At 37.0% G+C, this 14,688-nt stretch overlaps 1 protein-coding gene across 1 annotated transcript; it reads right to left on the reverse strand.

Annotated features, from left to right (window-relative positions):
• Positions 1-518: 518 nt before the first annotated feature.
• Positions 519-6,047, reverse strand: LOC126724295 (stromal 70 kDa heat shock-related protein, chloroplastic-like). The gene is made up of 6 exons (XM_050428890.1): positions 6,012-6,047; positions 2,244-2,323; positions 2,001-2,143; positions 1,816-1,914; positions 1,417-1,606; positions 519-984 (listed from the first exon to the last, which is right to left on the reverse strand). Exons 1-6 carry the CDS (start codon positions 6,013-6,015, stop codon positions 976-978), a joined length of 525 nt encoding a protein of 174 aa, XP_050284847.1. The 5' UTR covers positions 6,016-6,047; the 3' UTR covers positions 519-975.
• Positions 6,048-14,688: the final 8,641 nt, after the last annotated feature.

Consider the following 14,688-nt stretch of genomic DNA (forward strand, 5'->3'; position numbering starts at 1 on the left):
AATTTTTTTAATTAATTCTTTCAAGAGGATGCCCCATAGACTACCCATTTTCTAAATCATATTGAAAATATACACATCATACTTTGCAAAATCACAGCCAACATAGCCTGTACAAACTAACATAGAAAATACAAATATGCAAGAATTTTCTATCAGTGAAATTTGCATCAATCACATCATTCCCACCAATTCTTTACCCAGTTGATCCAAATCACACAAGTGTAGTGCCAAAAGTAACCCAACATCGGGTTGACTAGATTGGCTATAGATCGACAATTGTGGGAAAGGGTTTCCAGAAAACACGTTCACATAAGTTTGAATGTTAAAATATTATGGGTTTTAAAAAGAACTCCAAAAAAAAAATTGAAAAAAAAAAAAACCATAGAAAAATAGACAATCACACACAAGAGAGAACGACAAGGATTTACATGATTCGGCTTTTGGCCTTCATCCACGGGCGAAGATAAGGAGAAAGTTCCACTAACAAATATGGAAAATACAAAGGTGGTGTGATAGAATTCTCACAAAACCCAAACCCCAATACACCCAAATTACTCAATATAAAAGAGATATTGTCATACTACAACTACAACAGCAACAAAGCTATAGTCCTAAAATTTAGGATAGACAATTGTTGCAGTGCATGCAAAGAACTGAAGAAGTCAATCCAGAAAAGTTAATAGGCTTTTAATAGGAATCCAATTCAAAGTCATGTCATGTTGACAGCTCCAGTTATGTAATTTCTTGATTCAGGTCAGCCATTGCATCTTTAATGGCTTGGGTTGATCCACCGGGGATGGCATCCTTGAGGTCTTCCACTTTAGCTTCTACTTTCTCCTTGATTGGGTCAGGAACTTTTGTCTCCCTGCTCTTTAAGTTCCTTCTCAATTTGGTACAAAATTGAGTTAGCTTGGTTCTTTGTGTCTATGGCATCCCTCTTTCCATGTCTTCCTATTTCCAAACTTTTCAGCTTCTCTAACCATCCTATCCACATGCAATTTTAGTAACATAATTAGGTTAGGTTTACAGGTACTTATAGAAGCTTCAATTCTTAAACCATAACAAGCAGTAGAATATAAAATGTGAATATAAAAAAAAAAAAAAAATTGACCAAAATAAATATTGATGCCTCAACAATTTATGCAATATCAATATGTATTACAGCAGATAATATCAGAAATAGGGATACATGGTCATTTATCTTTCAAATAGACTAAGAAAAAAAAATTGAGCGCGTTAAAATAATTGTTAAATAATTTAATTCACCATTTCTAGTAGCTTAAGCTATTAGAACAATTAGTAACTTATCTTCATATCAAAGAGTTCAACTGCTCTACCTCCTATTAAAAAACTTAAAAATCCAACATGTTGCAACCCACTTAAGTGGTAGTTTATCTCAACAAGATAAGGACAAACCTGAACTGCAGCCCCAAGAGCAACAACTTCATCAGGACTTACAGTCACATTGGGCTCTTTTCCAGTCATCTTCTTCACAAGCTCCTGAATAGATGGGATGCGAGTAGAACCACCAACAAGGATTACTTCATCTAAATCTTTGAAGGAAAGATTTGCATCTTTCAAGGCAGTTTCAACTGGTCCTTGTAACCTAAGAACAAAATAGATTTCAGTTGTAATCCACTGAACTTATGCAGGCATATAGGTATTCATATTGGAAAAAACATACAGTTTTAAATCACAAGGCAGCAAACTCCAGTAATGGAAATCAAACACACACTGATATTTCATATGAGAATTACTCCATTTTGGAACATGCATAAAGGGCAACCACAGAATAGCAGTTTTCAACTTACATACATGTCTAGCAAATCTGAACATAATTCTTCAAATTTGACCCTTGTCAGGGTGGTGTCAATGTGTTTTGGGCCATCCGCAGTGGCGGTAATGAAAGGTAAACTGTAACAACAGAAAGCTTTTCCTCAGTGAACATGACAAAGAGAGAGATCCATTCATAGAAAGAAGGCGAAGAAATTGTCACATACCTAATACTGGTCTGAGTCAGAGATGACAGCTCCATCTTTGCTTTCTCCGCAGTCTCTGTGAGACGTTGTAGAGCTTGCTTGTCTTTCAGAAGGTCTATTCCTTCATCTCTTTTAAAGTTTTGGGCAAGCCAATCAACTATTCTCTGTCTAAGATTATAGAATATAGACACATAATTCTAGTAACAACTAACAGACCAGAAAACAAACAATAGCAAAAGCTCTATTCATTTGTCTTGTTCAAACCTTGTCAAAATCATCTCCTCCTAGATGAGTGTCCCCTGATGTGGAAAGTACCTCAAATACTCCATCTCCAACCTCAAGAACTGCAGATTTAAAACATTACAGACCAAAACAATCATTTTTTTTTTGCCAACAATGGCTATGGTTCTCGGAGTATAATATATGAAACCAGCAGAGAGCTCTAACACAATTTTTTCTTGATTTACTTGGTGTGTAGTGAATCTAGTGATGTTTATTCTTTTGAGCTATTATGAAGGTTGAGGAATAGTTATAAGGGTCCTTATGGTAAGAAATATTTATTCCTCACTTTAAGGGAATCCTTTTAATGAAAATGCAATCAAACAACTAATTAGCTATTGCGTTTTATGGTTCTAGGAGTATACTATATGTAAGCAGCATATTGCAATAATACACAAATTATTCTTGATTTACTTGGAGTTTGGTGACAAAATCTCTCATAGTTCTGCAGTTGCATTTGTTATGTATATTCAGTTATTTCTTATGTAGTTAATCGGTTATAGTCAGCTAAGATAGGTTATGCTTAGGCTATTAAAACCCACAAATTAACCACACATATTGATTTCAAAATATTTTAAATAACAAATCTAATTTGAACTACAACTTGCTATCTCAAATTTGAAAAGGTAACAAACCCTCTTCATTACAATAGTTTTTAGAACCATACCTCATCATTTGGCAAGGTGCTAGCACCAGTTATGGTGATATCCTGCTTCTTTCCAGTTCCCTTGTCAATAGCAGTGACAGAAAGGATGCCATTAGCATCAATATCAAATTTCACCTCAATTTGAGGAACCCCACGTGGGGCAGGTGGGATTCCATCTAAGCGAAAGCTTCCAAGGGATTTGTTATCCCTCACGAACTCTCTCTCACCCTGACAGAAATTAATTTCTACACTGGTCTACCGCAGTGGAGAACACCTCTGATTTGGAAGTCGGCAAAGTTGTGTTCTTTGGGATAATCTTTGTCATTACACCACCCAAAGTTTCGAGTCCTAGAGACAATGGAGTGACATCCAAGAGCACAATGTCACTAACTTCTCCAGCTAAAACACCAGCCTAAAAAAAAATAATAATAATAAAATATTAAAAAAAAAAAAAACCAAAATAAATATTGATGCCTCAACAATTTATGCAATAAGTATTACAACAGATAATATCAGAAATAGGGATACATAGTCATTTATTTTTCAAATAGACTAAGAAAAAAAAAAATTAGAGCGCGTTAAAATAATTGTTAAATAATTTAATTCACCATTTCTAGTAGCTTAAGCTATTAGAACAAGTAGTAACATATCTTCATATCAGAGAGTTCAACTGCTCTACCTCCTATTAAAAAAATCAAAAAATCCTACATGTTGCAACCCACTTAAGTGGTAGTTTATCTCAACAAGATAAGGACAAACCTGAACTGCAGCCCCAAGAGCAACAACTTCATCAGGATTTACAGTCACATTGGGCTCTTTTCCAATCATCTTCCTCACAAGCTCCTGAACAGCTGGGATGCGAGTAGAACCACCAACAAGGATTACTTCATCTAAATCTTTGAAGGAAAGATTTGCATCTTTCAAGGCAGTTTCAATTGGTCCTCGTAGCCTAAGGAAAAAATAGATTTCAGTTGTAATCCATTGAACTTATGCAGGCAGATAGGTATTCATATTGGCAAAAACATACTGTTTTAAATCAAATGGCAGCAAACTCCAGTAATGGAAATCAAACACACACTGATATTTCATATGAGAATTATTCCATTTTGGAACATGCATAGAAGGCAACCACAGAGTAGCAGTTTTCAACTTACATACCTGTCTAGCAAATCTGAACATAATTCTTCAAATTTGACTCTTGTCAGGGTGCTGTCAATGTGTTTTGGGCCATCCACAGTGGCGGTAATGAAAGGTAAACTATAAAAAGGAAAGCTTTTCCTCAATGATCATGCCAAAAAGAGAGATCCATTTATATAAAGAAGGCATAGAAATTGTCACATACCTTATACTGGTCTGAGTTAGAGATGAGAGCTCCATCTTTGCTTTCTCCGCAGTCTCTGTGAGACGTTGTAGAGCTTGCTTGTCTTTCAGAAGGTCTATTCCTTCATCTCTTTTAAAGTTTTGGGCAAGCCAATCAACAATATTCTGTTTAAGATTATAGAATATAGACGTGTAATTTTAGTAACAACTAACAAACCAGAAAACAAAGAATGGCAAAAGCTCTATTAATCTGTCTTGTTCAAGCCCTGTCAAAATCATCTCCTCCTAGATGAGTGTCCCCTGATGTGGAAAGTAACTCAAATACTCCATCTCCAACTTCAGGAACTGCAGATTTAAAACATAACAGACCACAACAATCACTGACTAACAATTTCCTTGTGCACCAAAAGAAAACAAGTGAAAAATCACATCTTATTAGTGTGCTATTTTTAGAAAACTATAGTCCATATATTCATAATTCTGGTAAAACTATCTCTTCTATATGCTGTTTAATTTAACTAAAGGACCGGGATCCAATAGCAATGGTAACAAAAAGGTAAAAGTTGTGAAAGGGCATAGTGTTCAAATGATTGTACGCTACCTAACTACCGTTATTCAAAAACCTTTTAAGAGATCAGATGTTTCGAAATCACAAGGTCCAGGTCACTCTTTTAATCTATAAAACTGCTTTTGGAAGATTGAATTTCGGGAATCACAAAATACCACATGTTCACTGAATGCTCATTGACACATGTATGGATTGTCACATTACCACCTTGTGCTTGTTAATTTGTTTCATATGTATTCCTAAGAGGCTAAGACTTTCCTCAATTATTTTTTAGCAATCTCCCCCAACATAATACCTTAATATAATACTTAAAATTACAGTTGGGGAGCAGATGCCAATGCAACAAGATAGGTAAAACCTTTTACAACACTCTAAATAGAGCTTCCAAACTGCAGCTGAAAGAACAACATCTGAACCTGAGCTATATTTCATGCAACGGTATAATCCCACAAACTAGAAAAAATGAGCTATGCCTTGTAAAGATTGGCCAACATTTATCTAAAGACAATGATACCAAGAAAGAAGTTCCTGAACTAGAAACCCATTTCAGAAATTTCTCCTAAAAAAAAAAAAAAAAAAAAAAGCTTGATTTCAAATTACATTAAAGGGCATAGCAAAATCAATTAAAACGTTCAAATCATTGCCCAAAAATCCCAAAATGCTATAGAGAGAAGTCCTGACTCAATTCATGAGAAAATTTGAGGCATGCTGATTATTTCTAATTGGTCCTGGTTCGTTTTTTGCAATTTGGTTGTGTCAAAAATATATATGTGTAATTTGTAGAGGATGACGGAAGCTTTAATTGGTTCTTTTGCTAATAGCCAAGCTGCTAGTTGCTCTTTATCAACAATAAGTCCCAAGGGGCTCATTCCATTTTTGTAAGTCCCAAGTGGTCAATGCAGCCATCAAGTTGAACTCGATTGAGGAACCCAATGTACAAACACCAAAGGAGCCGTACCAAACTTTTATGGAATAGTTTGCAGCAAAGCTGCTAGTTCTCTGTAATCTGCCCTGAAGAATTCCTCTGGTTTGGATAAAGATCTTATCATCCCCCAAAGAACAAATGAATAAAGAGAGTGAATGAGAGGAAATCTATTATTGTTAACCTAGGGTCAAGCATGTAAGTTATCAACAAAGCATCCATATTATCTAATACCTAAGATAGCTAGGAATAGATACAAGAATACAAGGCGCACCAAAATGTGGAGGAATCACTCACACATGTAGTCATCTCATTTGTGTTATTGCATACCCCCCCCCCCCCCCCCCCTCCTCTCAGATAATCAAGCTGGGAAGAATTTCAAACATTAATATTTGTCAAACTCACTAAATTCACTAAATTATAACACATAGAATGTGTGACTTGGAACTTGTAAACCTCCAATTTAGCAGGCATTTGAGGCAATGACCACAACTAATACATAGGGGATAACCCAAAAGATTCTACTTTGCATATGCAAATGGAACAACCTGATTACAATCAGGAGTAGTTCAACATAATTTGGGGCCTAAGGCAAAAAATTTATGCGAGACCCTTAATGTAAATATTAATTAAACAAAATTATTTAATACTAATCAAATCAAGGCTAATTTGACATTAAATACATAATTTGATGAACTATACCAACTAAACTAATGTTAATTTCATATAGAGAATTGAATATTATAGTTGAACTTGAACCATAAATATTAATAAAAATATATTATGATTAAAAAAGATACTATATTTTGGATATATGACGATGCATAGTTAAGTAAAGTTATAATCTAATTTTTAATTTTATATCTTGTTTTAAAGAGAGAGAGATAGATATTATTTGGTGTGTGGTTTTGTAGGATATCAATTTACAAAAATTAAAGTCTCAAACTATTAGAGGAGATTAATTTATAATTGATGATTTAACAAATTTGCAACATTTTTTTGAAACATTTTAGGGTTTTAATTGGGTTAAGGTTCTATTGGTCTCATACTTTAAGAGTCTTAATAGAAATGAAAAGGAAAAATGTATCCTTTTTTTTTTTTTTTTAAACATGATAGAATTTCTACTCTAACCTAATCTAAGTGTATATGTGTGTGAAGCTCCCTCCTAGAGACTTGAATCCCGACCCTTACCCCCCACATTCCACAAGCACTTATACTTGTGAAGTGACCATCACACCAAAGGTGCACGATAGTAAAAGGAAAAATGTACTAAAAGTACTATAAAATGTTCAAAATATAATGTAACATTGACTCTCATTTATGAACTTTATCAATTTAACTATTGAATATTTAAGTCACTTTTTTGTGATTAATAACATGGTAATTTATATTTATATATATATATATATATATAAATGTAATTTTATAAAAATTTGGGTCTTTAACGTTGAAAGTAGGGCTTTTTTTCCTAAGGAATTTTGTTTTTTTGGTGGGCCTTAGGCCTAGGCCTAACTTGCCTAGGCCTTGGGCCGGCCTTGACTACAGTCCACAAGGATAGTTCTCTACAAAATAAGTAAAAACAAACATATGAGGCGGATTAGCAGGAGAAAAGGAAAAAAGTCAATGAACTCTACCTTACTCCTCTCATAAAAAGGGCCATGGGTGTGCATGTAACTTACCAAAAACAGAGAAAAATCCAATAAGAGGAGTAACAAAGTAATTGGCATACCTGAAACGTCAAAAGCACCACCTCCAAGTCCAAGGTCAAAAACCAGAATGGTCTCATTGTTTTTCTTCTCAAACCCATAAGCAAGCGAAGCAGCAGTAGGTTCATTGATTATTCGCAGGACGTCTAACCCTGCAATGCGACCTGCATCTTTCGTACGTAGCTGTCCTTTATGAATCTTTAAAGTTTGCAGGCACTGTGATCACTGCTTTACTCACCTCGTCATTCAGAAACTTGGATGCATCCTCCAAAGGTTTAATTAAAAAAAAAAAAAAAAAACAAACAAACTTTGCTGGTAATCATACTCTCTATCAATCCAAGGTTAAAAAATGGGTTGGTCCTATAAGTTATCAGTCTCATAAGCCTAAACAAAAGGCCGAACTTAGTGAAAACTCATATACCTAAGAAAGGAAACCATTCGATAAAACCCAGGCCCGGCTTTACCTTATCAGTGTAGGTCACTTGCCCACATTATATGCTTTTACATTTTTTTTTTTTTTTTTTTTTTTTTGATGGGAAATACTGAACTTTATTGAAAAATAAATCAAGCGGTTACAATTCTGTCTTGCATGCATGCAACTGCTATCAGAGTGGGACATTCCTCTAACCATGTAGAGTAGTCCTCAACAATCCTAGCGTGTTGGGCTAGTAAATGAGCAGGGACATTTCCCTGTCTTTTAATGTGGTTGAAACTCCATTGCCTGAAGGATGAGACCCGGTTCCTAACTCCAGCAAGAACGTTCACTATAGAAGATGGCGGTGACACCAGTCCGTGTAGAGCATTACAAATAATCAACGAGTCCATTTCAAACTCTGCCTCTCTAATACCAATCTCCCATGCGAAGTTAACCCCTGCTTCCAATGCTTTTGCTTCAGCTTCTACCTGTTAGAATTCAAGCACATACACCCTCAACAATGGTGGAACTCATGGAAACCAGAAAAATGAGAGAGAGAGTGAAAGTTTGTATGTGAATGAATCTGTATATTAAAATAAAGGGAACTCTGTTCCTTATATACAATGAGAGTACACGGATGAAGCTAACTAACTATTCACAGCCTAACTAATCTACTAATACAGAGCTAACACGTGTCCATTACCATCTAACTAATTACATCAAGGTTGAACTACTTGTAGCTCTAGAACTATCTATACAAAACGACTTGTAGCTTCTCTGTTTTCCTTTTCTATCTGCTGCTACTGCAATCTGCTCTATAGCCTGAAGCCTCAAATGTCATGCTTTAATACTCCCCCTCAAGATGAACTATATATGTTAATGAAGTTCATCTTGGAAAGAAGATATAGGAACTGTCTCTGTGCTAGAGGCTTCGTAAATAGGTCTGCCAACTGATGCCTTGTAGGAACATGAAAAGTCTTAATCACTCCGTCTTGAATCTTTTCTCTAACGAAATGACAATCAACTTCTATATGCTTGGTCCTCTCGTGATAAACTGGATTGGCAGCAATATAAAGGGCTGCTTTACTATCACAATAAAGTGCAGCAGGTTGTTTATGATGAACACCAAAAGTAGCAAGCAATGAAAGTAACCAAACAATTTCACTTGTAACAGTAGCCATTGCTCTGTATTCTGATTCAGCAGAAGACCTGGAAACGACTTGTTGCTTCTTACACTTCCAAGATATCAAGGATTCATCCAAAAATATACAAAAACCAGATATAGACCTTCTGGTATCCACACATGCTGCCCAATCAGCATCACAGTAACACTTCAATTGCAGCTTTGAATCAGCAGAGAGAAAGAGACCTTGTCCTGGTGTCCTTTTCAAATATTTAAGGATCTTGTAAGCAGCTTGTAGATGTGGCATTTTAGGAGCACTCATGTATTGACTCAACTTGTGAACTGAGTAGCTGATGTCTGGCCTTGTCAAGGTCAGATATAACAATTTCCCAATTAGTCTTCTATACATTGAAGGATCAGGTATTGCATCTCCAACTCCACTGCTCAGTTTGACAGATGGATCCATAGGAACATTTGAAGGCTTAGAAGCTAATAAGCCCGTATCTAATAAAAGATCAAGAGTAAATTTCCTTTGACATAAGGACAAACCCTTAGATGATTTGGCAACTTCAAGACCTAAGAAATACTTGAGAGTACCTAAGTCTTTAAGTTTAAAATTGTTATCCAGAAACTTCTTGAAGGCATTAACAGCATCCACATCATTACTAGCTATCAAAATATCATCAACATAGATCAAGAGGATGATGATACAGCCCTTATCAACTCTGGTAAACACTGAATAATCTGACTTGGATTGAACAAAACCATGGTTGATGATGGTGGAAGAAAGCTTAGCAAACCATTGTCTACTAGCTTGTTTAAGACCATACAAAGACTTCTGAAGCTTGCATACCTCCCCCTTGCTGCCAAATCCAGGAGGAGGAACCATGTAAACCTCCTCAAGCAAATCCCCATGGAGGAAAGCATTATTAACATCTAATTGAGAAAGATGCCAACCCTGAACAGCAGCCAAAGCAAGCAATGTCCTGACAGTAACAAACTTCACAACAGGACTGAATGTCTCAGAAAAATCAATGCCCGCAGTCTGAGTGTAGCCTTTAGCCACTAACCTAGCTTTATACCTCTCAACAGACCCATCTGCCTTAAGTTTAATTTTGTAGACCCATTTACAACCAATAGGAACTTTACTAGGAGGCAAAGCAGTCATTATCCAAGTATTATTGGCTTGCAAAGCTTCTATCTCAGCTTGCATAGCAGCCTGCCATCTAGGATCCAAAAGGGCTTGAGCATATGACTCAGGTTCTTTATGAATGGTCAAGGCAATAGAAAAAGCCCTATGTGGTGTGGACAATTTATCATAAGAGAGAGTAGAGGATAAAGGATATAGAATACCTGAACTTGGAGCAATGGAGTCAGATGAGGGAAGGAGGGAAGCAGAGGCCAAGATTGAAGTGGAGACAAGATTGCAATGATAGTCCTGAAGGTAAGTGGGGGGCTTATGGACCCGAGAGGAATGCCTAAGGGGAAGAGCAGGTTCAACAGGAGGAGGTGTAGGATCAGAAGGTATGGAAACATCAGAAATAGAATGTGGAGAAGAGACAAGATTAGGGAATTCATCAGGTGGCACAGCAGTATCACAAATGTCAAGTGAAGGAGAAAATTCAGCAGAAATATGAGGAGGTGGAAATGAAATAGAATGAGATGATGATGACTGATCAGAAACACAAGGAATGGAAGGAAACATAGAATCATTGACTGGTGAATGAGGTGGGACAGATTTGGAAAACCATGATTTGAATGGAAAAACTGTCTCCTTGAAAATGACATCTCTAGAAACAAAACAAGTTTTGGTGGCCAAATCATATAGCTTGTAACCTTTAATACCATGTGGATAACCAAGAAAAATGCAAACCTTTGCTCTAGGATCAAATTTTGATCTGTTTCTGCATAAAGAAGAAGCATAACAAAGACAACCAAACACCCTTAGATGTGTATAAGTAGGTGGATGACCTAAGAGTTTCTCATAAGGTGTGACATTATTTAACAAGGGACTTGGAATCCTATTAATGAGGTATGTGGCAGTAAGAACACAATCACCCCAAAATTTCAAAGGCAAATTAGCTTGAAACCTCAAAGCCCTAGCCACATTAAGAAGGTGCTGATGTTTTCTTTCAACAGTAGAATTTTGTTGAGGTGTTTCTACACAAGACAATTGATGTATAATTCCTTTGGAACTATAAAAAGATTGTAAAGCAAACTCAGGACCATTATCAGACCTGATTGCTTTAATTTGAGTATGAAACTGAGTAAACACAAAATTGTAAAAAGATGGAAGTAAAGATGAGGCATCAGATTTCTGTGATAACAAGAACACCCAGGTGCACCTACTATAGTCATCCACAATGGTAAGAAAGTACTTTGAGCCATTTAAAGAAGGAGTAGAGTAAGGACCCCAGATATCAACATGAACCAATTCAAAACAAGAAGAAGAAGTATGAATGGAAGTAGGAAAAGGTAATCTTCTTTGCTTTGCAAGAGGACATATATTGCAATCAAAAGTACTTTTATTACTGCAAGAAATTACATCAGGTACAAAAGAATGCAACAAAGCTAGTCTTTGTGCAGAGGGGTGGCCTAACCTACAATGCCAAAGACTAGAATCATTCATGACAGAAGCAGCATTACAAGTTTGGACAGAAACACCTGAGCTAAGAGGAGAGAACTTGGAAATGATATCTAGGACAGATTGTGGAAGAATGGCAGAAGATGTAGGTTGTAGAGTATATAGACCTCCTTGCTTTTTACCCAACCCAATCATCCTCCAAAGCTGCAAGTCCTGAATTAAACAGAAATGTGAAAGAAAGATGCAAAAGCAAGATGGAGACTGGGTTAGTTTACTAATGGAGACAAGGTTAAAAGAAAAGGTAGGAATGCAAAGCACATTTTCTAGAATTAGATTAGAAGACAAGTGAACTGTGCCAATGTGAGTGACTTTGGCAACAGCTCCATTAGGTAACTGAACTGAAATCTGAACTGCAGATGTGATAGATGTGAAAAATTGAAGTGAGTGGACCATATGATCAGTGGCTCCACTGTCTAAAATCCAGTCATTGGATGTAATACATGAAGTGTTGGCATGAGAAGAAAAGACTGAATATTGTAAAGAATGGAAAGGTAACTTTGGAAACTGAGGAGAAGACCAAGTACCTGACATCTCATGCCCTTAAAGATCCTTGGATGGTTGGGTAATGATTGTAGCAACCTGATGAATTGCAGAAGAAGACTCATGTGGTGTTTGTGTACCAAAGTGAGCTTGGGTATTCAACAAACCGAGAAACTGTTGATATTCTGCTCTAGTAAGGCTGACACTCTCCTCAGAAACATCAGTAACAGCAACTGTGTTGACAAAGGAATTTCCACCTTGTTGACCTTTGTTCTTAGACTTATAGCCAGGTGGATAACCATGTAGTTTGTAGCACTTGTCAACCACATGGCCCAAAAGCCCACAATGGGTACACTGAGGTCTGCCTGACTTTCCTTTGTTGAATCCTTTAGTGAAAGGAGTATTGGTTTTGACTGCCAAGGCTGAGGATTCACTGGTTATCTTCTTTCCAAACTTCCTTTGTTTCTCATCTTGAAGCAAAAGAGAGAAAACCTTACTTAAAGAAGGAACAGGATCCATAAGCAAAATCTGTCCTCTCACTGAAGTATAAGTGTCGTTAAGACCCATTAGGAAAGACAACACACACTCTTCTGCTTGATGTCCACATGAACAAGTCCTGTATTCAGAAAATTCTTGCCACAAACTCTTGAACTTGGTATAATAACCATTGATAGTCAAATCTTCTTGAGTCAAAGAACAAATCTCTCTCTTTAACTCAAAAATACGAGGACCATTCCCTTGTGCAAACCTATGTTGCAAATCCAACCAGACCTCCCTCGCGGTCTTGAAATAAACCACACTAGGTTGCAAATCCTTCGAAACAGAATTAAACAACCAAGCAAGAACAGTACTATTACACTTACACCAAGCAAAATAATAAGGGTGATCAACAGACTCAGGTTTGGGTATGGAACCATCAATGAAACCCAATTTTGTTTTAGCATCCAAGGCAATGAGAACAGCTCTACTCCAGGTACTATAATTCTCTTCAGTGAGATGTTGAACAACAAGAGAAACACCTGGATTATCACTATTAGACAAGAAATAGGGACTTGAAGAGTTTTCCCATGGATGAATAGTTGGAACAGAGGTGCTTGATGTGCTATCACCCATATCTACCAACTCAAATTTTGACTAAACAATCAAGATTGAGTATTCTACAATCAAGATTCACAAACACTGAACCAGGATGACAAAGACAAGCGATTGCAGTAATCCCAAGATTTCTTCAAGAATCAATAATGAATCCCATTGATCAATCAATATCTAAACAGAAATCAACTGCAGAAACCCTAAGATTTTACCACAAAATAGGATTCGAAGGAAATCCCAAATCCAATCTCACAATCCCTAGGCTTTGAACTCAATTGCTAGAAATTGCAAATGAAATTCAAGAACGAAATAGGGAAGAGACAAAAGCAGTGCAAGAATCAAGAATCAAGAGGAAGAAAAAATTCTACTTGATCCGAACTAAACACTGAAAGTAAAGAAACAAGTAAAGGATTGAACTAGCGAATTTAGAGAGTTTCAAAAAATACCAGATGAAGCTCTCAACCAGTTCAGCTCTGATACCATGTTAGAATTCAAGCACATACACCCTCAACAATGGTGGAACTCATGGAAACCAGAAAAATGAGAGAGAGAGTGAAAGTTTGTATGTGAATGAATCTGTATATTAAAATAAAGGGAACTCTGTTCCTTATATACAATGAGAGTACACGGATGAAGCTAACTAACTATTCACAGCCTAACTAATCTACTAATACAGAGCTAACACGTGTCCATTACCATCTAACTAATTACATCAAGGTTGAACTACTTGTAGCTCTAGAACTATCTATACAAAACGACTTGTAGCTTCTCTGTTTTCCTTTTCTATCTGCTGCTACTGCAATCTGCTCTATAGCCTGAAGCCTCAAATGTCATGCTTTAATACTACCGCACCCAATGGACACTTCCACTTCTTGCTCAGCGCTGCAATCACTTCCCCGGCGCCATCCCTGATGATAACACCAGCTCCTGCTTGTTTCCTGTTCTTGAAGACTGCGCCATCCATATTTACTTTATAGCACCCTTGACTTGGCGGTTGCCAGGAGACCAGAGGAGTTGGGTCCGCCTGGGCCTCTGTTTTTTCCTCATTCGCCAGCCAAAATTCCTCCACCAGGTGCGTGGCACTCCGCACGATTGTTCTACCCATTTTACCTTTCCCACCCATCCGGAGGTCGTTCCTATCCTTCCAAATACTCCAGCAAACCGAGATGAAATTCTCCAGCTGTCTAGGCCGATAGTGTTCGCACTCCTGTAGGTTCGCCACCACATCCAAAAAATGCCATTGCGTCGAGATTTCGAATGGTAGAACCATTTTGCTATTCGTCCAGACTTCTTTAGCGTGATCACAGCCCCATAACAGGTGAGAGACCGTTTCCTCGTTGTGTCCACATAGATCGTAAATTCCGTTCGGTGTGATTCGCCGCTTAGCCAAGTTGGATTTTGTGGCCAAAATGTCTCGTCCTGCCCTCCATGCAAAGTGCTTTATTTTCTGTGGGATTCGTAGTTTCCAAATTGTCTTCCATATTTTCCTCCTTGCTGATTCGTCTGAGCAGTCA

The sequence above is a fragment of the Quercus robur genome, chromosome 4, assembly GCF_932294415.1.
Source record: "Quercus robur chromosome 4, dhQueRobu3.1, whole genome shotgun sequence".
Classification (NCBI taxonomy): Eukaryota; Viridiplantae; Streptophyta; class Magnoliopsida; order Fagales; family Fagaceae; genus Quercus; species Quercus robur.

Coding starts and splice junctions, on each gene's coding strand:
- LOC126724295 (XM_050428890.1), bottom strand. Junction 2,144..2,243: donor GAGGAGATGATTTTGACAAG/GTTTGAACAAGA, acceptor AATCTTAGACAG/AGAATAGTTGATTGGCTTGC. Junction 1,915..2,000: donor CTGACTCAGACCAGTATTAG/GTATGTGACAAT, acceptor CTGTTGTTACAG/TTTACCTTTCATTACCGCCA.